The 26661-nt window shown below is 35.4% G+C and overlaps 2 protein-coding genes and 1 pseudogene across 2 annotated transcripts; 2 read left to right on the top strand and 1 right to left on the bottom strand.

Moving 5' to 3' along the window:
- Positions 1-3996, bottom strand: LOC132303832 (probable phosphopantothenoylcysteine decarboxylase). The gene is made up of 3 exons (XM_059801265.1): positions 3740-3996; positions 2656-3003; positions 1-571 (listed from the first exon to the last, which is right to left on the bottom strand). Exons 2-3 carry the CDS (start codon positions 2998-3000, stop codon positions 278-280), a joined length of 639 nt encoding a protein of 212 aa, XP_059657248.1. The 5' UTR covers positions 3001-3003; positions 3740-3996; the 3' UTR covers positions 1-277.
- A 13761-nt stretch (positions 3997-17757) lies between these two features.
- On the top strand, positions 17758-20954 carry LOC132304572 (putative receptor-like protein kinase At3g47110). Its single transcript, XM_059802330.1, has 3 exons — positions 17758-20569; positions 20783-20882; positions 20933-20954. The coding sequence occupies exons 1-3, from the start codon at positions 17758-17760 to the stop codon at positions 20952-20954; spliced, it is 2934 nt and encodes a 977-aa protein (XP_059658313.1).
- A 2276-nt stretch (positions 20955-23230) lies between these two features.
- On the top strand, positions 23231-26096 carry LOC132305310 (probable LRR receptor-like serine/threonine-protein kinase At3g47570; annotated as a pseudogene).
- Positions 26097-26661: the final 565 nt, after the last annotated feature.

Here is a 26661-nt window from a genome sequence, read left to right as displayed (position 1 = left end):
TGCTAAATAATAGGTCATCTCAAAAATTATAAGGACATATGGTGCTTACAACATTATCCAAAGTCGATAACGTAGCTCAAAAGGCCGAACAACATTTGAGATAACATATTTTATTCACACACACACGTTTTAGTACACTGGATTTAAAGTCTACAACAGAAGGAAGAAGAAATAACAATGCATCTGGTGCAGATTAGGAAAAGACCACATCTAGAATTTTATACCAATTATCTCAATTGCCACTATCATTTCAAAAAATGAAAATTTTAGGCACTCGTCAAGGAATATTTCCGCCACTAGATTGAGATCGTGATTCTAAGAAGAGTCTTACGGTTGAGAAAATGAGGGAAGGTTCAGCCATCGCTCCATTTCCATAATCTCCGCAAGCTAGCCTCTTGGTAACGGGTGGGATCAGAGAAATTCCTAGTTCATCAACTAACATAAGATGTCGCTCTGTAAACGGATTATTCCACATGAAGGTGTTCATGGCTGGCGCCACAAAGAGTGGCTTACTGTAGTCCCATGCTCGCACAATGCAGGTCAGCAGGTTGTCGCACAATCCCCCAGCAATCTACAGTAGAAAACCAAAAGAAAAATGCAAAACTTAATACACATAGAAGCAATTTAAAAATTATACATATGAGGCCAAGGGGAACACTCTCAGAATTTATAGCTGCCCAACATGTTCACTATATAAATTAGAATATATGTTTGTTACATTTAAAAAGAATTTGTATTGAACCCCCAAAAGTTGAGGTTTATTTGTCAGAGTTGAGGTTAATACATGAATCTGTTTAATTGTTATATTCAATAGTTGGTAACATTTTCCATCAATGAACTCCCAGAGATGGACGGGAAGAAAGTAGTAGTGAGTAAAAGTGCTCAGAGAAGCGACATGCATATTCTAGCTAGCCAGTTCATTTCGAGGGTAGCAATGATGACGTGCAGCCATCCGCTTACAATCGCCAATTTCGTGTCAAGAACTATGCCATAAGTGATCCTCTATAAGCAGAAATCGAGATTTCCTCTAACTATAGGTCATAGGCATTTTTCCTACACAGTGCAAGCACCTAATAAAATAAAAGACAGTATAAAACAAGGTCTTACTATATACAGTCTTACCAACATCAATATACTCCTTTTCTCATTTTACTCCATTGGAAACCAATGCCTATATGAAAAGGGGCAGCCTATTGCCTGTCAGAGACTAGAACTCATGCAAGTGATTGTTAGTTCACCAAGTCAACTTCAGATTTGAACAAAGACTCCGTAATCTATTTCAACTAATTTATTACTGTATTTTCTTTCCCCAGTAAGAAAGACACTCCCACATCGGCAGATACCCCTATAGGGGCTGCAATCCTCGAAACCTTCCACTTGGATGGTAGAGGAGATACCACTAGAACTAAACTCCTTATTAATATTATATATCTAAGAGATCTGCATATTTCCAAACTATAATTCAGTTATATGCACAAAAAATGTAACAAAATGTTAGTGAGGGGAACTGAGGGTCCATATCTAAGATATGCATCACACCAGAAGACACCCGAAGAGGATGTGGTTGATGGAGGAGGAATAGGATGAAGGAGATGGAGGGTGACTATAGAATGTCTATCTGTGTGGGCTTTTCTCTAGTGGGGAATGCTTCTTTACTTATGAATAAAAGGAATATTTATAGCTATTCGATGTTCCATAGGGAGGGGCATGTGTCATTTTCCGACTCCCACCCTCTCCTCAAGTATACAAACACATACAGTGAAGATGACTCAACATGCAAAGGGCCCATATGTGCATTTTGGCCTCATTATTGTTGCTAGGTCCATGCAGAACCACTCCTAAGCAGTGGTTCCCTATTCACTCAATGAACCCTATACTTAGACATATTATACCAAATACGAAGGTATTCAACCTAATTAATACTGGTAATTTAGGCAAGTAACCGAGTCCAAGTAGATCAAAAGTCTCATTTGATAGGTCATCCTTAACAATGGTCTCATATCTAAAAAGCGTGACAATTGTAAAATGTGAAATAGGAAGATGAAACAGTTCTCCTTCCTTAAAAAGGTGAGAAAGAACATAGATATACCAAGATCTAAGTAGGTAGAAGTGACTGGGAAGTTCACTCAGTCCAAGAGAGAGCCTGAAAAAGAATATATATGTTTTATCTTTTCCAGAGGGTACAACCTGGCTTTCTGGTAAAATACTTAAACAAGTGACCAATCATGAATTTCACATTTCCCCAAGCCAACTGAGCTAGAGCTCGGTACATGCAAGTGGCTTCATAAATTTCTTTAACATGCTTAATTAAATCATATTACTGTTAGGATTTCATAAAATAACATTATGCCAATAAAATGAAATGATTAAGGAAGCCATTTCATAAGTATTTTATATTCCTTCATTAATCTTTATAGGAAGCAATGGGAGGTGACTAGTAAGGATACCAATATTTTCAGGACACACTATAAGCAATGTGATTGAAGTGATTCTCTTCTCAGCAGCTTCACTCCAAACTCAGCTTCTTGTTCCCCGTTGAAATTATTAAGAATTTACAAGATTGTTCTAAAAATTTTAAACATTTCACGCTTATCAAAAGAATAAATAAATAAATAAATAAAAATAAACATTTCACAAGATTTTGAATTCTATTACCTTGCCAAGTGTGTTTGCTGACAATGGGGCAATAACCATAATATCAGCCCACTTGCGGAGCTCAATGTGAAGGACGCTATCACCTATCTTCGACCAAGTGGACCATTCATCCTCATCCGTGTAAAGAAGTACATCCTTAGGAAGTGATGCTTTGTCAATGAAATGTAAAGAAGCCTTCGTTGCAACTGCTCTTACTTCTGCCCAATCAGAAAAACAATGACAAATGTTCGCAAACTTTATTGCTGCTACGCTTCCACTAGCAGCAAGTAGAATCCGTGGTTTTCTTGGAGAAGCATTAACTTCTATCTGCTCCCTTTCTGCACTCACTGGATCTGAGTATGCCATAACCTATTCAACAATCCCAACAATTTTCTTATGAGTGTTTTTTTTTAACTTGCAATCAAACCCAACATGCTAGTCACCATAATCAATTATGTACATCAACTATGTGTAACCTATCTATATTACCAGTGGATGTTGAAAAAAATAAAACAATAAACAAGTCAAATAAACCAAAACCGAAGGAATTTTGGAAGAACTTGAGCTACAAATTAAATTCAAGTCAAGATATGGAATTTGTGATCAATCCACCATTGATGTAAAGATTTGAAATTTTGGCCTAATGGAAATATCACCAAGGTTCGGGCCCATAGCAGTGACAATTTCCCTATGACACTGGCTTTCGCTAAGACTTCTCTGCGTTTGATTCTAAAGGTTGTTTTAGTAGTCAATCCATAACAATCCTGACAAATTAGCCTAATTATTGCTAACAAACACCAAAGAATGGACAGACATGGCAAGAAACACAATGGGTCTACATTCAACACCAAAAAAAGAAAATCAAACAAATACGATATCTGTTGAGTCAGCGGCATTAAAACAAACATTTGGAGTGCATAATAAAATTCAACGAACCAAAACCTCAATTCAGTGACCCAATTAAACTAGCATCACACATACCCTAAATTGACTTTCGTAATCCGTGAACAAACACAATATCAAACACCAAACACGCAGGAAAACTTGTAAGACATACATACATATACATATATATATATATATATATAGGGGAAGTTGAATGTACCGGAGATGTTGGTGACAGAGATCACAATGGCGTTAGATCCTCCACAACGTTAATGGACAGCGATGATTCTAGTTGGTGGTGGCAGTTCGGTGATGGAGTTAACCATAAACGATGCGAAGATGACTAAGAAAATGGTGAATCAATGTCGGCCCAAAAAACCCCAAGTCCACCGAATCTTACACGACATAGTTAGTCCACATGTTGTTTACGACACTTCTGCCATAAGACATGAGAAGGGAAAAAGACCGAAAAGGGTAGTTTGGTTGACTAACAAAGGAAAGGCTAGAAAATTATACTGTAGCATTTATATTTGAAAAACAATGGGTGGGAAAAGAAAGAAAACTCCATTTTAAATTTACAACTATGTCCTTTAGTAACAAAAAAAATTACCAAAGTTCTATTGGCTCGACTTCTCATTTGTTAATTAATTTGCAAAGGGTAAAATGGACATTCAAAATAATATTATCATAAAATTACCTAAGTTCTATGTTAGAATTATGATGTTAAAAAAATGACCATATGATATTATCATTTTGAATGTCCATTTTACCCTTTGCAAATTAATTAACAAATGAGAAGTCGAGCCAATAGAACTTTGGTAATTTTTTTTGTTACTAAAGGACATAGTTGTAAATTTAAAATGGAGTTTTCTTTCTTTTCCCACCCATTGTTTTTCAATTATTTCCCCTTTTATCTTATTTCAAGAAACAACTTTGACTATAGTTAGCACACTTTTACGGACAGACACTGCCTTTCTTTTTGTTTAAATGTTTGATTTAGTATTTTTCTATGGTAATTATAATGGGAGAAATAACAAATATGTTGTTTGGTTGGTTTTAAGAATTATTTTTTTTGACATTTTATCATGTTTTTTCTTATGTTCTTTTAGTGGGGTTATTCACCTAATGTTGAGTTTTTGTATATACTAGAAAGATATTAAAGCGGTTTTTATTTTATTTTATTTATTTATTTTTTTATTTTTAATTGGGTGGGATTTATTTGAACAATGGCTTCATTATTGTCTTTAATATGCTATGTGTTGGAGCATTCAGAATGTGAAATAGTTAACCACATTATTTTTTTGGGTTAATTTTACTCACACTCCTTTCATTTTTAATCAAATATCTTTTGAAAATAACTATTACCCACATTACAAATTTTTATTCCATTTCCACTCACACTCTAATGGTTGCTTACATAGTTATTACATAATATAAAATACCTTAAATACCCTTTGACTTTTTCAAAAACTTTAACCTAAACCTAAAGAATAAAGTAAAAAAACTAAAAAACTATATGTATCCCTCCCCCCCCCCCCCCCCCACCCCACCCCACCCACATTCACACACGCATATGCCTTTGAACACATACATATATATCCACCACGTCGCACTGCACCGTAACCAGCTCCACCCCCACTTCCACAAACCTCCACTAACGTCATGCACCGCCGCTGGAACAGGATGTACCGCTTTTATGCCCAGTTTACGTGGACATTCATGGAGTTTGATTCAGCTCGGAACGAACCCACTTTGAAACTCTGTTCTAGTTCTCCCCAGCGAACCCAGTTTCAAGCTATCACCGGTGTTCATGGAGAGAATAAGGCCGGCGGCGTACCCAATTCGAAACTCAGTTTCGAACTGTACGTAGCTTCCATCAGTTCCAGCGACCCATTTTAGATCGGCGAGCTTAGACAGACCAAAAACGGCAAGCTAGGTTGGTGAAGCTTAGACAGACCATAAAACGGCTTAGATAGACCAAAAAGTCGCCAACTGGTCTGCGTTTGTAATTTGTTAATGCCCTTTAACTCCTTTTCTTCTTTATTTGAGTTTCTTTGTAAGTAAATTATCCTTTATATTTTCCCGGTTAATTATTTGACATCTCAGCTTCCCCTCTTCTCTATTTTGTTAAAATACACATGTGACGTGAGATTAATTTTTCTGTATCGATCTTTCGTTCATTTTAATTTAATGCGTTAACATGTTTTTTTCTTTTCTTTTATTCTAGATAGTGTTTTTAAGGAACCATTTTCAGTTTCAGTTTATCTTCCGTATCTATTATATGGGAAACAGGGCAAATTTTTCCTTTTATACTCCTGTAGAGAAAAACAGTTGAAAAAAAACAAGATCAAATAACTCAAAAGTTCCTTCGATCAGTGCAGTCCTCATTTGCCTCTAGAACCTGGCTAAGTTGTGTATAGTACTTCATTTAGCTATATAATTGTTCTTAGTTTTTTACACACTGCCATTGTTCCATTTTGGGTGCCATTAGCAATGGTAAAATCAAGGGCTAATAAGCATGGCGATGTGACACAATTGAAGAAAAAATATACAGAAAGCAGGTTTGACATATATATATATATATATATATATATATATATATATATATATATATTCTTTAATTTTGTCATTATTGTGGTGGTATGGAACAGGTTGAGTCCAGCGAAGACAAACGAAGACCAATTGCAGGTTTGACATATACTATATATTCTTTTCATCTGTTGTTTTGTCATTATTGGAGAGTTAAAGAGCGGTGATAAAAGCAGACTGGAGAGAGCGGATAAGGGTCCGAGAGAGAGTTTAGAGAAAGAAATGGGTTTGTAAGGAGAGATTTTAGAGAGAAATGGGTTTGCACAGAGAGTTTTGAGAGAGAGCGAGGAAGGAGAGAGGGCAAAAGCAGTTGGAAACCAAATATATATATATATATATATATATATATATATATATATATTTTGAGGGGAGTGTTTGGTTAAATAGACAGAGGAACAATGTTAGAGAAATAGTGTTTGGTTAACCTTAATAACAAAGGGGTAAATTAGACATTTCAGTAACCTAGTATTTTGGAATAAATAGGATAAAAAAAGAATTTAACCCTATGTATATACACACACTTGAGGGTATATTGGTTATTTAAGTAATCTTATATTTTGAAATAAATAGGATTAAAAAAATTAGGGGTAAAGTTGTCTTTTTCAATACTATTAACGGAGAGTTTAACGGAAAAATGTAAATAGATTTAAATGATAATTATTTTCGACAGAAATTTGAGTGTGATATTTGGCCAAACCTGAGGGAGTGTCAGTGAAATTAACTTTATTTTTATTTTTTTTATTATTTTTTTGATATAGCACTCAAATTTCCTGACATTTCTTCGCCTAATGTTGAGTTTTTGTATATGCTAGAAAAATATTAAAGTGGCGTTTCTTTAACTATATATATATATATATAATATTATTGGAGCGGGATTTATTTGAACAACGACTTCATTATTGTCTTTAATATGCTTGTGTTGGAGCATTCAGAATGTGGAATGTTTAACCCCCAACACACACACATATATATTTTTTGACACATTTATTATTCATTTACCTGTTTTGGACACTATTAAAAGTTCAATCTATATTTTGCATTGTTCCTAGCCCTCCGTGTATTGGTTTTTAGTTGGTCAAATATTTAATAAATCACTTTCAGTAAATATAGATTCATCAAATATAATTAAAGTCAAAAGTTTATTTTGATAATTTTCTAATATGAACTGGAGCATGGGAGAATTATGTGAGATCTCATGATCAAAGAGACCAAAAAAAGAGAAAAAGAAGAATATTAGGAGAAGATAATTATACATTCAACACACATAAGTTTAATTAATCACTATCAATATGACAACTAATTTTTGCAACTTGGAGTTGTTGGTTTTGTTAGCCAAATAGTATCTAATAGTACAGCTGAATGCATAGGCCAAGCCTTTGTGCTACATAATGATCCTAATTTAAATTAAATTCATTTTTTGGAATTGGGAAAGCTGTTCCATGAGTCAGTGAGGCTGAGCCATTGTTTTGCCCATGGGAGGTGAGTGAGAGAGTCAAATTCAAGTCTTAGTGGATTGTGTATCCATGTGAGTTTGGAGGAAGGGCATTGACAAAGGAGATGGTGGATTGTTTCAGGCGCAAGACCGCAGGCTGGACAAGTATCATCTTAGACAATACCTCTGGTTTTAAGATTAGAGAGAACGGGTAATCTTTCATGAGCACACTGCCAAAGGAAAAATTGAATTTTCCTTTTGGCGGGAATAGACATGAAGTGCTTCCAGAGAGGTTTGCATTCTTGGTCATGGCTGTGACAAGCATGAGGTGTGGGGGTGTGTTTGGTGTACTGGGCGGCTAGAGTCTTAGGTGAGTTAGGCCGTTGCCTACCTAACTAATAAAAAAGTTTCAAAATATTATAGTTGCCTTTTATATAATATATTGTAATTGTTGTCTTATTGAACACTAATTCTAAAAAATTTATCTCCTAAAATAAATCTTTTTTTTTCTTTTTTGTTTTCTCCCTCCTTATCCATTCACGCCTTTTCATTCAAAAGAGGAATTATTTATCTCCAAAAAAATCTCATTTTTTTTTTTATTTATCTCCCAAAATATCTCATTTTTTTTCACAATTTCTCTCTCCTCCTCATTGACGGTTGTTGAGTAAACCAAATCCTAACCATTACACACACTTAATATGGGCCCAAATATTTATTCTTAAATAATATATTTTTTCTTTGTCTATCTTATACACTTTTTTTTATACACATTATTTTTTACATCAACACTATATATATATATTTTTTGGGTAAGTTGCACCACAACAAATATTTAGCTGTTATATTGGAAGTGAAGAAACTTTCCATATTATCTTTTTTTAGATTTTATTTTATTTTATTTATTTATTTTTTTCTTATTCCTAATTCTCAATTTGAACGCACTTTTATTTTATTGAAGAATTTTTAAATTTCTAAATCAGTTTTTTTTTCTTTAATTATTTTTTAATTTTACTAACTTTTGTTATTATAAATTTGTATATATTTATATTTTTTATATATTTATATATTTGTTTGTGAGTTGTCAGTCTTGTACCTATTTTTACTCATATTTTTTAAAGCAATGATGATTTTAATTAATTATTATTTAATAATAAACATATTGCATATTACGAAAAGGCCAATTTGTTTTTTTTTTGGGCATCAGGCCCAAGTTACATCGAGTCCCCCTGGAGAGGCATTCCATAATCAATAGTCCGAGCCTTGAGTCACTCTTAAAGGGATTTGGAGAATAAGAGCACTATCCCTTTGGTTGAAGTCTTGAAGATGGAATTTATAAGAGGTTCATTCCAAGAGTGACTGGAATGGTTGATAAGGTCAGCAATGGTGGTGATGTGAGGATCAAGGGTTGGAAAAGATGTTACACAAGGGTTGTGAGGATCAGGGAGCCAAGGGTCAGTCCAGCAGTTGACTCGAGAAGCATCAGCGATTTTCCATTGAATGCATGAGAGGAAATGTATTTGGCAGATTGGATGCCCTTGCAAGCCCAAGATGCAGAGGGTTTATGAGGAGAATCAAGAAAAGAAATGGAGGGAAAGTACCTGCTTTTGTATATCTGAAATAGAAGGGATAGAGCAATCTTCTTGAGTCAATCTCCAAGCAATCTTTGAGAGGCCAGAGTGCATGATTGAAGAGTTCAAGGTCACGAAAACCTAGACCACCTTCAGACTTGGGTTTACACAGCCTTGGCCATGCGATCCATTTGACTTGGGAGCTACTCTCTTTGCCACTCCACCAAAAGTTCACGAGTTTGCTGTTGAGAGAGTCACAGGTACCAATTGGCAGCTTAAAACTGTAGCGAGAACGGACTAGATAAGAACCTCTCTGCCAGCTTTTGAGAGAAGTCCGCCTTTAAGAAGTTTAACCTTAAAGCTCACCTTCTTGAAGGTGACAATTTTGGATCTTCCTATAAATGCAGGTTGACCAAGGTAGGTGTTGCTCCAGTTAGTTTCACTGAAATGGAGGATTCTGCTGCATTGAGTTCTGTCATGTTGTGATGTGTTGGGGCTGTAGAAAGCTCCAGATTTGTCATAGTTGATTTTTTGACCTGTGAGGGACAAGGGCGGATCCAGCCTCTCTGAATAGGGTGGGCTAATTTTAGAGTAAGTTAACTTTGAACTGGGCTATCATTACTATTTTATTTTATTTTATTTTATTTTATTTTTTGGGACTGGGCTTAAAGTAGTATGGTTTTTTTTTTTGGGTGGGCTGAAGCCTAGCTTCGCCCACCCTTGGATCCGCCCTTGGTGAGGGATTCATACTCTTGCAAGATCTTCTTCATATTCATGGCTTCAAAGGTATTTGCTTTGCAAAATAACACTGCATCATCAGCAAATAAAAGGTGGGATTAGGTGATAGTGAAACTCCACTGATGAGGTTTTGACTTGCAGCTTGGTTGAGAAGCATGGTTAGGCCCTCTGTACAAAGAAGGAATAGACAGGGAGAGAGGGGATCGCCTTGCCGAAGTCCTCTTGAGGGGCAAATGAGACCACCCGACTCACCATTAATGTTCATAGAGTATGTGACAGAAGATATGCAGGACATGATAATGGTAATCCTGTGTGGAGCAAAACCTAATTTTGTGAGGATAGCAGAAAGAAAATGCCACTCAAGTTTTAGGGCTAGATAGCCAGTACCACCATGTTTTTTGGATTTCGGGTGTGAAATGGTCCTTGATTGGGATGGTTTAGGGAGGAGAAAGCACAAGGGTGATGTATACAACATTTATGTTAAAAAATGTACTCTTATGCAAATCATGAGACGGGCACATTTTAGATAGATGATATGTGACACAATCAACTAAGTTTCTAATTCTTGATGATGGCCAAACTTATTACGCTTTCAAGTTTGGAATATAACAGATGATGTCCTCTACTTTCACATTCTACTGTATAACTGTTTTATTTGATGTCCATAATTTTCTTTTTTTTCTAACGGTCACATTTAGCTTATGAATCACTCCTTTTGGCGCTCTTAAATAGATTATTTATTTCTCAAATGTGTAGCTTCTAAATAATAGACTGGTCACATCAAGAACCTTAACGGCTGTGAAAGCATATGAATTCTGGTTTTCAAATTGGAATTTCTTCACAAGAACAACTCAACTTCTTATAATTGATGTACGTTTTCGTGCTGCAGGATAAAGGTCGGCCATTGCCAAAATTTGGTGAGTGGGATGTGAACAACCCTACCTCGGCCGAAGGATTCACGGTCATATTTAACAAGGCCAGAGATGAGAAGCGGACCAAAGGGGTTTTAGGGGCAGTGGCGAAGAAATGACAATGCTTATAAACAAAATGACAACCACACAAGGGCAGATCTAGCCTTTCTAAATGGGGTGGGATAATTTTGGACTGAGCTAACTTTGGACTGGGCTATCAATACTATTATTTTTTTTTTTTTTTGGGGTGGGCTGAAGCCCAGCTTCGCCCACTCTTGGATCCGCCCTCGCAACCACAGGAAACGCTCAAAGGTATGACGAATTCATAAGATTCTAGTGGTTATTCGTTTGTTGTCTACTTGAAATCTGGAAAACTTTCTAAGCTTAATTATTTTTCGATAATTTGAATGCAGAGGAAGTGGCTTTGCTGTGGTTGAACCCGGTGTCTTCAGATACTTCCAATTAATTTGGTTATGGTGAATGGCTGTTGCGAGGAATGTTTATCCTTTCTCATTTTTTATTTTTTAATCGGGTTTCTTTTCTTTTCTTTTTTGTGTGTTCTCCATGCTATTCATGTACTTGTACCCTTTAATGAAAAATTGGAAATTGATGGACAAGAAAAAAGAACTTTTTGTTTTTTTTTTTATTTTGAGACTAGAATCAAAATGTTTTGTTTTTTTTTTTTTTTTTTCAGCTCCTATTTGTTCTGAGTGGTAAGTTCTATAGTTATAATATAGTATAGAACTTACCGCTCAAAACAAATAGACAATAATGTTAGGTCGTAAAAAATTAAGTCTTCAAATAAGCAGAAAAGTGCTATTGTGAAATAAAAATTAGTATTTTGTCTAATCAATTCATTGACGGGTTCAGTGAGAGAGCTTATCATCAATGCTATTTGTATGCCACTTTGATTTTTTTTTTTAGAAAAGACAAAAAGTGTTAGATGTTAGATTGATAGATGTAGAGTCGAAATATTGTATTCTAAAATTCAACAAAGACATTAATTCACTAAACTATCAAGGCAACTGCCGCTTTAAGCTCATTTTAACTAACTAAACTTTTTACTCCTATAAAAAATTCCTTACTTTCACAAAATCATGAACTTCTATTTTTGCACAAAACTCCCTTATGCAATTCCAAAAATATACACACTCCTAGCCGTTTGTGGACAGTTACTGTAGTGGCGGAAAATTGATAATTTTTTACCTGAAATCTCTATAATACCCTCCTTTATTGATCAGAATGGCATTGAAGCATTTCTCTTGAACCATGCTCCTGCTCACGAACATCTTGCAACCAATATTCTTTTAAATTTTCATTCATTTACAATTAAAATGATAAATTAAATTAAATGTGTGCTAACAGTACTTTAACGGGATGTGTCTAAGTTGTAATTTTTAAATAATTTTCACGAGGTTTAAACCGAGAAAATTAAGAGTTTTATTTTCTTATTTTTTTCAACTAAGCCAAAAATAATGATAGTTTTACGAAGTAGCAAGAGGGTATGACGCCATTTTATTACTAAAGAAACCATTTGTACAACTCATGTGACTCCTCCTTTAAATTCTAAGCAGAAATATGTTGGTAGGGGATTAATTGCAAATTTTTTAGGTATATTAAGTGCGTTATTTGGCATGAAAATTTTCTATGTGGAGTTAATTGCAAAAATTTAATGATAAGGTGAATTTTTATTTCTTCAAGAAATTTACAGTAATTGTTCTATCCAGGAATATATATATATATATATATATATATATATATATAATCACTTTGTGTCGCGTTCAAGCAAAAATGAAACACTAATTCAATATGTGATAAAACCCATGGAGAAGTCATCATTTCAAGTTTTTCATTTCTCAATAGCAGTCTCAAAATCATCAGCCCAATTTTTTTGGGCCTACATGTACCTAGTATTCATTTCTCAATAGCAGTCTCAAATCATATTCATTTCAAGTTTTTTCATTTCTCAGTAGTAGTCTCAAAACATCAGCCCAATCCATTTTGAGCCTTCATGGACCGAATATTCATTTCAAGTTTTTCATTCCTCAATAGCGGTCTCAAAATAATAATCCCAATCATTTTGGGCCATCATGGACCTAGTGTTCATTTTAGGTTCCATTCTTTGGGCCTGGCCATTTTCCATTTTAGATAATACTCCTTTTTTTTGGGAAACTATTTGTAGGCTTAGGCCCAAATAGCATAACTCAATTTTTAATGGGTTTTTTATATTTTGAATATTATGATACAATATACCGCTTTATGCACATATATATTTGTATGTATAAAAAAAAAATTGATACTTGCACATGAACTCGGATGCCTCCTATGTAGGGGATTCTATGCACTCTTCCTGGTATAACTACATTATGAAATGCAACATTACGAAACAAAAATGTAACGTAATTGTTGTATAAGCCATTTAAAAGCACACGATATATATAAAATAAAAACGGTATAAGAGAGGATTCGGGTTCACTTGCATATTACATGATAAATATAGAATGAAAACAGTATAAGAGAGAATCCGAGTTCTACAGTTCTACATTTTCTTGTGTAGATATATTTGTTTACTTTCACTTTTTTTGTGAAACGCCCACCAAAATATATTCCTGCCTTCTAAAATCTACAAATGTTTGTTTACTTTCACATTTATTTATTTATTAATTGTTAAATTTAATAAATTGGCCTCCCTAGCAAATCATTTCATTTCTTAATCTTTGTTCTATAATTCTTTTTCACAATATCATTGTATAACCCATTACTATTATTTCTCAACAGTTATTACAATTTTATCACTGTATAATGGGACAATTGTATATATATATATATAATTCATGCTAATAGCTCAAGGATTCGGGTTCACTTACATATAACATAATAAATATAGAATGAAAACAGTATAAGAGAGAATCCGAGTTCTACAATTCTAAATATAACGAATGTAAGAACATTCCGTTAGCCAATTACATTTTCTTGTGTAGATATATTTGTTTACTTTCACATTTTTTGTGAAACGCCCACCAAAATATATTCCTGCCTTCTAAAATCTACAAATGTTTGTTTACTTTCACATTTATTTATTTATTAATTGTTAAATTTAATAAATTGGCCTCCCTAGCAAATCATTTCATTTCTTAATCTTTGTTCTATAATTCTTTTTCACAATATCATTGTATAACCCATTACTATTATTTCTCAACAGTTATTACAATTTTATCACTGTATAATGGGACAATTGTGTATATATATATATATATATATAATTCATGCTAATAGCTCGAGTGAGATAACGTGCTGGCGCCTAAGGAAATATCAAGTCTAAAGTTCTAATGCAAAAATTTTTTGAAACAAAATAAGGCCATTGTTGGGCCAGTAGCCCATTCTGATTACATTTAAGCCGAAGCTTAGCCCAAGTTAAGAAAACCCAGTAGCCCATTCTGATTACATTTAAGCCGAAGCTTAGCCCAAGTTAAGAAAACCCAAAAGTTTTGTGCAATTACAAGTCTTAAACCACCACTATAACAGTTAGAGCTCACTAGTTCAGAATGGTGGAGCTAAGTCATACAATTCTTCTCAAGTAGTTCTTACATTCCGAACACGCTCTGGCTCAAATTCTCACTATTTATGACTTAATTTTGCCACTCTCACGTTCTCACTCTCGAATTCGCTCTCGCTTTCGAATTCGCTCTCGCTCCCGTTTCGCTTTATGTGACTTAGTGGTGGAGGAGAAGGCAATGATCATTTGCAATCATCACTGTCAAAATCAGTCTGGTGGTCTTGATGGTGGACGGATGAAAGACCCTAGAAGATCCCATTCCTCGACGATCTGCCTCGCATAGCTAGAATCTTTGACAAAGAAGCATTACATGTTTTTTCCCCAAACAAAGGCAATGGTTCAGTTGAGCACTACATTTGCAGATGGTGATGATCCTTTGAAATATCGTCAGCTTCCTAACAATGTTTCTTGGACGCCTTGTCCTTCCACAGTTGGTTGGCCCCACGCCGTGTTTGTATAAAGTTCCAAATGGCCGATACAAAAGGACATTGGAAGAACAGGTGATTGTGCGACTCAGGGTCAACAGAACAGAGGCTGCACAGATTAGGAGTGTGCCGATGAGCAAATGGCTTTCGGTCATAAGTGTGAAATTGTGTTTTGGAATGCCACGAAAGAACCAGGTGAGGTGAGTCCATGGGAGGGTGGGATGTGGAGAAATGGAATTGACAGTGTGAGGGTGGTGAGTAGGAGCCAGTTGGGGGAGGTAACCATTCGATTTTATAGTGGTAATGGGAGGATATTTGGATTACTGAGCTGGGGTATGGTGGTAATAATAATGTCGGAAGGAAAACTCCATGAAGAACCTGTGATGAAGGAACTAACCATTGTGTTGAGATCAAAAGGTGAGTTCTGAATTTGATCCTCTGATGATAGGCTAAGTAAAGGTCCGATGGAGTACTAATTGTCAAACCGGAAATTGGTGGACGTGCCATTACCGATTTCTATTTTGACAAAGGGCTTAATGGCAGGTCAAAGTTTGTGCCAAGTCCGGGAACACTGCTGTGATGTCTTCGACTGCCAAATGCATCTTCCTCTAACAAGGTATGTTCCAACTTCGAAACCCAGAGTGAAGAACAGTCTGTCCGTTGATAGAATATGCCAAGTCCACCAACGGAAATAGGCTTACAAGCAGTCGACCATGCAACTTTTGCTATATCCTTTTTGAGCTTCTGGACTGTCCACAGAAATTTCCCGAGAATACAATTCAACTTAGTAAGTGTGGTAATGGGGGGAATGATCTTTGTTGCCCAGAACATGTGCATACTGCATAGCATGGACTTGATAAGCTGAACCCTTCCTGCTAAAGGGAGTGATCTGCTGCTACTAGTGACTTTCTCAATAAGAACTTTGCAGTCCACTGGCTTCAATCTACCATTTCTGTGTGACTTTTGGTGGGGGTCTTCTTATCCGGCCGGTAAACGCTTTCTCAGGAAAAGAATCATCCCCAAAGACCTGTTATCCTTCACAACAAAGACATTAGCATCAAACTTCCATTTGAGGGAAGGGAATATCCACAGGCTTCAATCATACTTTTTGTTCATGCTTTAGGATAGTTTATTCTTTTAGAATTTTATTGGCTAAATTTGTTAGCCATTCAATTCTCACATGCTCTAGAGTTCCCAAAGTTTCTATTTGTATTGCCAGATTCTCTCTCTCTTATTAATTATATCTAACATTTTCACATTACGTTCATGGCATGTAATTTCTGCCTCAGGATGTTTCTCATTCAAGAATTGCTAATTTTGGTGGCAACTAAAAACTACGTGTTTTTTCATTTTTTGTAATACATTGATACTAATTACAAATTAGAGAAAGGATTTAGTTCGTACGTTAATAAGAAAACAATCTCAGAGGCATTTCTTTTAGAAGGATAATTGAAAAACGAAAACATATTGATAATAGAGTACTTTATGTAACATATTGATAATAGAACAGTACATTATGTATGTATAAAATTTCGACTTATCGGTCAAAGTAAAGTTAAAAAGTTCGACTAACTAGTAATTATCACTTGAATATTTGATTAGTAGTTAAAAAAAAAAAAAAAAAAAAAAAATGTGAATCAAAATAGTCACTGCATTTCATTGTTCCAAATTTGAATATCTCACAATGTCCTATATAAGGGATTCTTTCATCTTCACCATTTGTTGCAATGCCCATAAAAATGTCAATTTATTATAAGAAAATAAGTGGGTAGGCATACATTCTAGATAATTTGGTAGTCTAAGTATCAGTTCTAAGGTTCGACTCCTCTTGGCTGCAAACAATTCCTTGGAGGGGGATCGTATGAGTACCAACTAGGAAAAAAAAAAAAAAAATGAAGTTGGTAGTCTGCATCTTCATATTAAAAATCTTTGGAGGAGTCTCTGTGTGTGACTTTGTGTGGGTGAGAGAGAGAAGAGTATGCCAATGGGCAGATTGCAAGTGATTGAATTCATCTGATTCTGGCCCCAAGAATCTTCAGCTGGCCATCGTATTTTAATTATGGCGATGACTGGAACTACAAGTTAGTTTAAAGAAAGACAAAAGGAAAGGAAAGACTTCAAATAAAGAACCAATTTATGATCTTTATCAGTTCCATTGTGTCATCAAGTTAAGGTGAATATATATATATATATATATAGACATATACATATATATTTGCTTCTAAGGCTATGGCTTATTATTTCAAGATGTCACATCAACAGTTTAAGGGAAAGCATTTTTTTGCTAACAATTTAGAGGAAAGCAAAAATACAGTTGTCTTCTCCAAAAATGTTCATAAATAATATGCATGCCTGATTCAGAGCTAAATGTATTGATATAATGTGTTTCCTGGACTGTTAGCAATGAATTTGGCAAGCCCTGAATATCAAATTTTGTTACATTCAGAATAAGTTGAACACTAGCATCTGTTGTTTGAGATAACTACTGAATAATCCAAGCATCCTCAATATCACTGGCATGGTTTATGCAGAAGATTTGATTGCAAAATTATAAGGCTCCTGTTTTTTCTTGGTCCTGATTTGTTGAAATGCATAACTGCAAATTCTAAATTTGTAAGTTTGTTATAGACACCCGAAAAAGAAAAAATATATGAAAAAGAAAATGAAAAGTAAAAAGGACCATAACAACAAAAAAAAAACAGCAGCAGGAAAGGAGGGGAAGAAAAAAGAAGTCGTCTAAGTGAAGTGTAGATATTTTGGTTCCACAATCTTTTGCAGGCCTGCAGTTGGGATTAAACAAAAACAATCAACGACAATGGACGGCATGAAAGTAAATAAAGTGTTTTCTTCACTTGATTCAGTCTCTGCAGGGATTACTCAGTCTAAGCCTCTGAAAACACCATGTACGGTTAGGTGGAGCATTGGTGTATAAATTTACCCATGACTTGTGTGTAAACCTCATCACCTCCATTTCTCTTCATTATTAACCTTTTTTAATACCAATATCACAAAAAATATGATGGCAAGGCTATTAAGTGCATCCTCCATTTTCTTTTCTATCCTATTTCATGTAGGGTTTATTGTATTGGCCTCAGATGTCAAAGCAATTACCGCTTTTGGCTTCACAAATGAGACGGATAGGCAAGCCTTGCTAGCCATCAAGGATCAAATTCTTGAGGACCCCTTCAGGGTCCTTAGCTCATGGAATGATTCTATCTACTTCTGTAATTGGCAAGGAGTTATTTGTAGTCGTCGGCATCAGAGGGTGACCCTCCTAAACTTGTCTTCCCTAAAGTTGGTCGGTTCCATTTCTCATCATATAGGAAACCTTACGTTTCTTATAGACATTGATCTCGGAAACAACAGCTTCCATGGCACCATCCCTCAAGAAGTTGGTAGATTGTCTAGATTGCAACATCTTTGCCTTAACAAAAACTCTTTCGAAGGTGAGTTCCCTACCAATTTGACTCATTGCTTCAATCTGAGACTCATCGATATATCTGAAAACAATCTTGGAGGAAAAATTCCTAGCGAGCTAGGTTCATTGTCTAACCTCTTAGAATTGAGTCTTGCCAATAATCATTTCACTGGCAATATTCCACCTTCACTCGGGAATCTCTCTGCTCTTCTTTTACTTGATCTATATTATAACAATCTGGAGGGAAGCATTCCTTTGGAGCTTGGGCAGCTTTCCCAGTTACAGTTTCTTCAATTGTCTTCTAACAATTTGTCCGGTGTGGTTCCTACACCGCTTTACAATATCTCATCCATCATTTCCTTTGTCCTAGCTTCCAACCAATTACGTGGAAGTCTCCCTTCAGATTTGGGCTTCACCCTTCCAGAATTACAAGTATTTTATATGGGAGCCAACCAATTCTCAGGGAATTTTCCCCAGTCATTAGTCAATGCTTCAAGACTAGTACAAATAAATATTCCTCGAAATGCTTTTACTGGGCCTGTGCCAATGAATTTGGGAAGCCTTCTTTATTTAGAGCGGCTAATAATTGGAAGTAATGCACTTGGAACTAAGAAAGACGAGGGCTTGAGTTTCATCAATTCTTTAATCAATTGTACAAATCTAGGCCAACTTCATTTGAATGGCAATGGTTTTGGGGGTGTATTGCCAAGTTCCATTGTGAATCTATCAACCACGCTCACCGAGTTAAGGTTAGATAGAAACTTTATACATGGAAGCATACCACAGGGGATTGGGAATCTCATCAATTTAGAGCTTTTATCATTAAATCAGAACATGCTCACAGGCAGCATTCCTGAGTCTATTGGTCAACTCTCCAACTTGACAGAATTCTACATTTCTGAAAATAATATTTCTGGAAAAATTCCAACATCTATTGGCAATATTTCTCGATTAAGTTCTATTTCCACAGTAGGAAATATGCTAGAGGGAAGCATACCTGTTTCGTTGGGTGATTGCAAAAACCTACAGGGATTAGATCTTGGATATAATCATCTCACTGGGGCAATACCGGTAGAAATTCTTGATCTTCCTTCCCTTTCGCTGGGTCTAAACTTTGCTCATAATCATCTAACTGGTCCATTACCCCCACAAGTGGGTAACTTGAAAAATATTGCAGAGTTGGATATTTCAGGAAACAAGCTGTCAGGTGAAATCCCAAGCACTCTTGGCAATTGTCTAGTTTTGCAACTCTTGCGTATGGAGGGTAACCTTTTCAAAGGTACTATTCCATCATCTTTTAAACAATTGAGAGGTATAGAAGACGTAGATCTTTCTCACAATAATTTGTCTGGGGAGATTCCAAGTTTTCTAGGTGAGTTCTCATTCATTCAGAATCTCAACCTTTCATATAATTCGTTCGAGGGTGAAGTTCCATCTGAAGGGGTGTTCATGAATGTTACTGTGTTTTCAATTTTGGGAAATAACAAGCTTTGTGGAGGAATCAAGACATTGAAATTGCCCGAATGTCCTGCAAAAGTCTCACATAAAAAAGGAAAGTTATTTGGTCCTGGATTGATAATTATTGTGATCAGTATCACTCTCTCTGTTGCTTTGTTAATTACATGTGTTTGTGCTATTCTTTGTCTGACCAAAAAGACAAAAGCAAGATCCTATTCAGACCGTCAGTTAGGAAATTGGTATCCAACACTCTCTTATGCAGAACTTTTTGAAGGTACCAATGGATTCTCTTCTGCCAACTTAATTGGTGAGGGGAGTTATGGTTCCGTTTATAAAGGAATTCTTAATTCTGGTGAACAAGTTGTTGCTGTAAAGGTACTCAACCTCCAACAACGTGGAGCCAACAAGAGTTTCTCGGCCGAATGCGAAACAATGAAGAGCATTCGCCACCGCAATCTCCTCAAGATCATCACATCTTGCTCAAGCATATGTCTTAAAGGAAATGATTTCAAGGCTTTGGTCTTTGAGTTCATGCCAAATGGCAGTTTAGAGAGTTGGTTATACCCAAATTTCTCTGAACAACAGAATTCAAAGTACTTGGATCTAATCACAAGGTTAAACATTGCTATTGATGTGGCCACTGCATTGGATTATCTTCACCATCATTGTGGGACAACAATCATTCATTGTGATCTAAAGCCAAGCAATGTTCTTCTTGACAATGAGCTATGCGCCCATGTAGGTGATTTTGGTCAGGCAAAGTTTCTTCTACCCACCAATGGTAAATCTCATCAAACACAATCAAGTTCATCCATTGCAGTTAGAGGAACAATTGGTTATGTGGCACCAGGTAAATCTTTTCTACTTAGTCTTATGTATTCCAATACGTTCTCTCCCATTGCTTTCTTAAAGGTGATTTATTTAGCTGTGGACCCTAGGCTAGTGAAATTGGAAGGTAAGTAATAGAGACTTAAAAAAATTATTCTAAACCTCACCTTCGTGATTTGAAGATATGAATCTCTTGTTTTGTCACAACAAGGTTAGATTATTGTAACTTAAAAATATTTCATATCTATGCAGTGTCCAAATCTAATCCTTGGAAATAATTTAGAAGACATGTATTGGACATTTAGAATTCTAGCATTGTGTTAATTGTTTGGAATTGCAGAATATGGTATGGGCATGGAGGTTTCAACACAAGGTGATGTGTACAGCTATGGGATTCTCTTACTGGAGATGTTTACCGGGAAAAAGCCCACTGACAACTTGTTCAAGGACAATTTAAATTTTCATAACTATATTAAGATGACACTTCCAGATCGAGTGATGGAGATTTCTGATTCTGTACTCACATTGGAAGAGGGAGATGCATCAACAAGGAACAGCCTGTACAACATTGGTAGATTGGAGAAGTGCTTAGTGTCCATCTTCCAAATCGGAGTAATATGTTCTGCTGAATTTCCAAGAGAACGGATGGATATTAAGGATGTTCTAAATGAGCTGCACATGATTCGAAATGTATTTTTTCAGAAGGAAGACAGCGTGTAGGAGAAAGATGGAAAGTAAATATTTACAACTTATCATGTAACAATTGTAGAGTTTCTACTATATGAACTTTTATTTTTCGACACTACTATAGGAACTTTGATCATCAATTTGGTGCAACAGTGTAGCAAAGATTACATATTCAAATTCATGGCATGAAAAAAAGAATCTAATGTTAATAGAAAGGAGAAAGATGGAGTAATCAAGCATAATTGAATACAAAGTATCATATGAAAGATACTTTGACTTACAGTTGTGAGTCTTGTGACAATTTGGAGGATATTCTCACTTAGTTGTATTTTGCTTCTAGATTTGCAGCGGCTAAAGTAGTTGTAGTGTGATGTTTTGAACTAAAGCCTAAAAAATTGGTAAGCACTATAAATTACCGCATTGGAAAAACAGAAATTAAAAAATTAGTAAAAAGAACTGACCAAAAGCTATATCCTTCATAAGTAAACATGAGTGAACTGTAAAGCTAATTATGTCTTAATGATGATTGAGAGTATAAATTTTTGCTGAGAGATGAAAAGGAGCAGAAATGTACCTGTGGTAGCATTTGTTCGGAAACCAGATTAATTTATTTATGTTTTCTTCATACCAAACAATGAGATAAAATATCCCATTAATTTGAGAATATATCCAATGACCTTAAGCAAATTACCTTTTATTTCTGTTAGTCCTACGTTTTAAATGTAAGGACCAATAAGTTTTAGAAATTTTTTTTGGTGAACTGAGTCTTAGTTTTAGTAAATAGATTTCCGACAGAGTTCATTATTCCACTGATATTGGATTTTCCAATATTGCCATTTTTGTTGAAATATCATTGATGTCATTTTCTCATAAGAATTTTATGTCATTTTTTATACATCATGTTGGAAATTTACACACTTACCTTTAATCTTGGAATTATTTATTTTAAAAAATATATAAAGTAGAAAAAAATTATAGTATCCGATACCACCCATTCAACCCCAAATAATTGTAACAACACCTTTTTAAGTTGAGCTGGATTTCATTTCAGGAAGTCATATATGTTGGGGAAAAATTTAGCACCTATAAAATTCTACTTTAACCAAAAAACAAACAAGGAATATTTTAATTTTTTAATTGACAAATAATGCACATGCCCATTTTGAGAAATTGAAGAGATACCATTGGGTTACAACCATATGTCAGAATCATATGGCAAGTTATGTGTTGAATTACATAACTGCAAATTGAAAGTTAAAAAGGAACATAACAAGAAAACAGCAGCAGGAAAGAAGGGGAAAAAAAGGTGGTCTTGACTTGATTAAACAAAAAGAATAAAGTAAATAAAAAAAAGCAGCAGAAGATATGTGGTCCTATGCATGAATCTTTTGCAGGCCTGTAGTTGGGATTAAACAAAAAAGAATCAATGACAATGGACGGCATGAAAAGTAAATGAAGTGTTTTCTTCATTTGATTCTCTCTCTGCAGGGATTACTAAGTCCGAGCCTTTGAAAACATTGGTGTATAAATTTGCCCACGATGTGTGTAAACCCACCTCCCTTTCCCTTCATTATAAACCTTTTAATACCAATAGCACAAAAAAAGAAAGAAAAGAAAATGATCTCAAGGCTATTAAGCTCATCTCCCATTTTCTTCTACATTCTATTTCACACGAGCTTGAGCTTTATTTTATTGGCCTCAAACAACAAAGAGAGCACCGCTTTTGGCATCACAAACGAGACAGCAAACAATCCTTGCTAGCCATCAAGAATCTTATTCTTGAGGATCCTTTCAGGGTCTTTAGCTCATGGAACGATTCTGTCCACTTCTGTAATTGGCAAGGAGTTGTATGCAGCCGTCGGCATCAAAGAGTGACCCTCCTAAACTTGATGTCCCTAAAATTAGTGGGTTCCGTTTCTGTTCATATAGGTAACCTTACCTTCCTGAGACAGATTTTTCTTGGCAACAATAACTTCAATGGCACTATCCCCCAAGAAGTTGGTAGATTGTATCGGTTGCAACTTCTTTCACTTCACTATAACTCTTTCCAAGGTGAGTTTCTTATCAATTTGACTCGGTGTTAAACATCATAGTCATCGACATGGATACAAATAATCTTGTAGGAAAAATTCCAAGCGAGCCATTGTCTAATCTCTCACAATTGTATCTTTCCAAAAATCATTTCATTGGCAATATCCCACCTTCACTTGGGAATCTTTCTGCCCTTAGTACACTTGTTCTTGATTTTAACAATCTGGAGGGAAGCATTCCTTTCGAACTTGGACAGCTTTCTAAATTACAGTTTCTTCTATTGTCTTCCACCAATTTGTCCGGTGTGGTTCCTACCCCGCTTTACAACATCTCATCCATTAATTACTTTGTCCTACCTTCAAACCAATTACATGGAAGTCTCCCTCCAGATTTGGGGTTGACCCTTCCAAATTTACAACTATTTCTTTTGGGAGACAACCATTTCTCTGGGACTATTCCTCCATCATTACTCAATGCTTCAAGAATAGTGAAAGTTGATACTCCTGGAAATGCTTTTACTGGGCCCGTGCCAATGAATTTGGGAAGCCTTCATCTAGAATGGCTAAACTTTGAGCGTAACTCACTTGGAACTAATAAACATGACTTGAGTTTCATCAATTCTTTAGTCAATTGTACAGACTTAAGAGTTTTGCATTTTAGTAGCAACGATTTTGGGGTGAATTGCCCAATTCCATTGTGAATCTATCAACCAAGCTCACACAGTTAACAATGCATGGAAACAATATATACGGAAGCATACCACAAGGGATTGAGAATTTCATAAATTTAGAGGTCTTGACATTATATAAGAACATGCTCACAGGCAGCATTCCTGAATCCATTGGTAAACTCTCCAAGTTAGTAGAACTCTACCTTGATATAAATAACATCTCGGGGGAAATTCCATCTTCTGTTGCCAATGTTTCTCAGTTAAGTCTCTTTTCTTGAACAGAAAATTTGCTAGAGGGAAGCATACCAGCTTCTTTGGGTAATTACAAAAACTTACAGACGTTAGATCTTGGATATAATCGTCTCAATGGGTTAATACCCAGACAAGTTCTTAATCTATCTTCCCTTTCAGTTATTCTCAACTTAAGTCATAATCATTTAACCAGGCCACTACCACCACAAGTAGGTAACCTGAAAAATCTAGGAACTTTGGATATTTCAGTAAACCAACTGTCAGGAAAATCCCGAGCAGTCTTGGAAATTGTCTAGTTTTGCAGTCCTTGCATATGGAGGGTAACCTTTTTGAAGGTACAATTCCATCATCTTTCAAGCAATTGAGAGGTATAGAAGACCTAGATCTTTCTCGCAATAATTTGTCTGGGGAGATTCCAAGTTTTCTAGGCGAGTTCTCATTTATTCAGAAACTCAACCTTTCATATAATTCATTTGAGGGTGAAGTTCCATCTGAAGAGGTGTTCATGAATGCTACTGTGTTTTCAGTTTTAGGAAATAACAAACTTTGTGGAGGAATCAAGGAATTGAAATTGCCTGAATGTCCTGCAAAAGTCTCAGTTAAGAAAGGAAAGTTTTCTCCTCATAGATTGATAACTATTTCTATCAGTTTCACTCTTTCTGTTGCTTTGTTAATAGCATGTGTTTGTGCTATTCTGTTTCTAACCAAAAAGACAAAAGCAAGATCCTATTCAAACCACCAATTGGGAAATTGGTATCCAACACTCTCTTATGCAGAACTTCTTCAAGCTACTAATGGATTCTCTTCAGCCAACTTGATTGGCCAGGGGAGATTTGGTTCTGTTTATAAAGGAATTCTCAATTTTGGTGAACAAGTTGTTGCAGAAAAGTACTCAACCTCCAACAACATGGAGCTGGCAAGAGTTTTTTTGGCTGAATGCGAAATATTGCAGAACATTCGCCACCGCAATCTCCTGAAGATCATCACATCTTGCTCAAGCATATGTTTTAAAGGAAATGATTTCAAGGCTTTGGTCTTTGAGTTCATGCCAAATGGCAGTTTAGAGAGTTGGTTATACCCAAATTTCACTGAACAACAGAATTCAAAGCACTTGGATTAATCACAAGGTTAAACATTGCTATCGATGTGGCCACTGCATTGGATTATCTTCACCATCATTGTGGGGCAACAATCATTCATCGTGATCTAAAGCCAAGCAATGTTCTTCTTGAAAATGAGTTATGCACCCATGTAGGTGATTTTGGTCTGGCGAAGTTTCTTCTAACCACCAATGGTAAATCTGATCGAACACAGTCAAGTTCATCCACTGCAGTTAGAGGAACAATTGGTTATGTGGCAACAGGTAATTAATTATCATAAGTTTCCTACTTAGTCTTGTGTATTCCATTATACTCTCTCCCATTTCATTCTTAAAGGTAATTTATTTAGCTTTGGACCCTCGTGAAATTCATAGGTAAGTAAATGAGATTGAAATAAATTATTCTAAACCTCATCTTGGAGATTTTAAGTTGACTTTTTTTTTTTTTTTTTTTTGGCATAGCATAATTTAGAATTTAGAATACGTGTATTGGACATTTAGGATTCTAGCATTGTGTTAATTTTTTGGAATTGCAGAATATGGTATGGGTATGGAGGTTTCAACACAAGGTGATGTGTACAGCTATGGGATCCTCTTACGGAAATGTTTACTGGAAAAAGGCCGATCGATAACTTATTCACCGACAAATTAAGTCTTCATAACTATACTAAGATGACACTTCCAGATCGAGTGAGAGATATTACTGATCCCATACTCACAATGGGAGAGGGAGATGCATCAATGAGGAATAGCCAATGCAACATTGATAGATTGGAGAAGTGCTTAGTGTCCATCTTTCAAATCGGAGTAGTATGTTCCGCTGAATTTCCAAGAGAACGGATGGATATTAAGGATGTTCTAATTGAACTGCACATGATTAGAAATGTATTTTTGCAGAAGGAAGACAGAGTGTAGGAGAAAGATGGAAAGAAAACATTTACAGCTTATCATGTAACATTTTATCGAGTTTCTACTATATGGACTTTTCTTTCCCTTTTTTTTTTCAAAGCTATTATATGAATTTTGATCATCACATTTTTTGAAGCAAAGTTTACATCTTCAAATTCATGGCATGAAATAGAGAATCTATTGTTAATAGAAAGGAGAAAGATCGAATAATCGAGCAAAACTAAATACAAAGTTATCATATGAATGAGACTTTCAATTGTGACAGTTCAGACCATATTCTCGCTTAATTGTGTTTTGCCTCTAGAATTGAATGTGTGCTTTTATCATACAAAAAAGTACTACAATATTTTGGTAGAAGGAAACTTTACAGAAATTGGAAGTTCCAGTTATTTGAAGGATGGAAGTGGTGGATACAAAAGTATTAGTTTGACTTCCACAAGGGCTTCTCTTTCAATATCAAAATGAAATTTTGTTAACTGCCAGAAACCCCCAACTATAACGAGGGAGCGGGAAAAAACCCAAATATAATACTTGATTAATATTTATTAACTGCCATAACTTCACAAGTAAT

Source organism: Cornus florida, unplaced genomic scaffold, assembly GCF_030987335.1.
Source record: "Cornus florida cultivar Cherokee Brave unplaced genomic scaffold, ASM3098733v1 CherokeeBrave_3.0.0_Hap2_Chr04, whole genome shotgun sequence".
NCBI classification, from domain to species: Eukaryota; Viridiplantae; Streptophyta; class Magnoliopsida; order Cornales; family Cornaceae; genus Cornus; species Cornus florida.
Note: the sequence above shows the minus strand (reverse complement) of the source record. Positions and strands in the feature narration are given on the sequence as shown.

Excerpts from the sequence above, each read along its gene's own strand:
- LOC132303832 (XM_059801265.1), bottom strand. The coding sequence starts at position 3,000 with ATGGCATACTCAGATCCAGTGAGTGCAGAAAGGGAGCAGATAGAAGTT. Across the intron at positions 572-2,655 it reads CAGCAAACACACTTGGCAAG|ATTGCTGGGGGATTGTGCGA; the intron begins GTAATAGAATTC and ends TTTCTACTGTAG.
- LOC132304572 (XM_059802330.1), top strand. The coding sequence starts at position 17,758 with ATGGCAAGGCTATTAAGTGCATCCTCCATTTTCTTTTCTATCCTATTT. Across the intron at positions 20,570-20,782 it reads TAGGCTAGTGAAATTGGAAG|AATATGGTATGGGCATGGAG; the intron begins GTAAGTAATAGA and ends TTGGAATTGCAG. Across the intron at positions 20,883-20,932 it reads AAAAAGCCCACTGACAACTT|ATCGAGTGATGGAGATTTCT; the intron begins GTTCAAGGACAA and ends TGACACTTCCAG.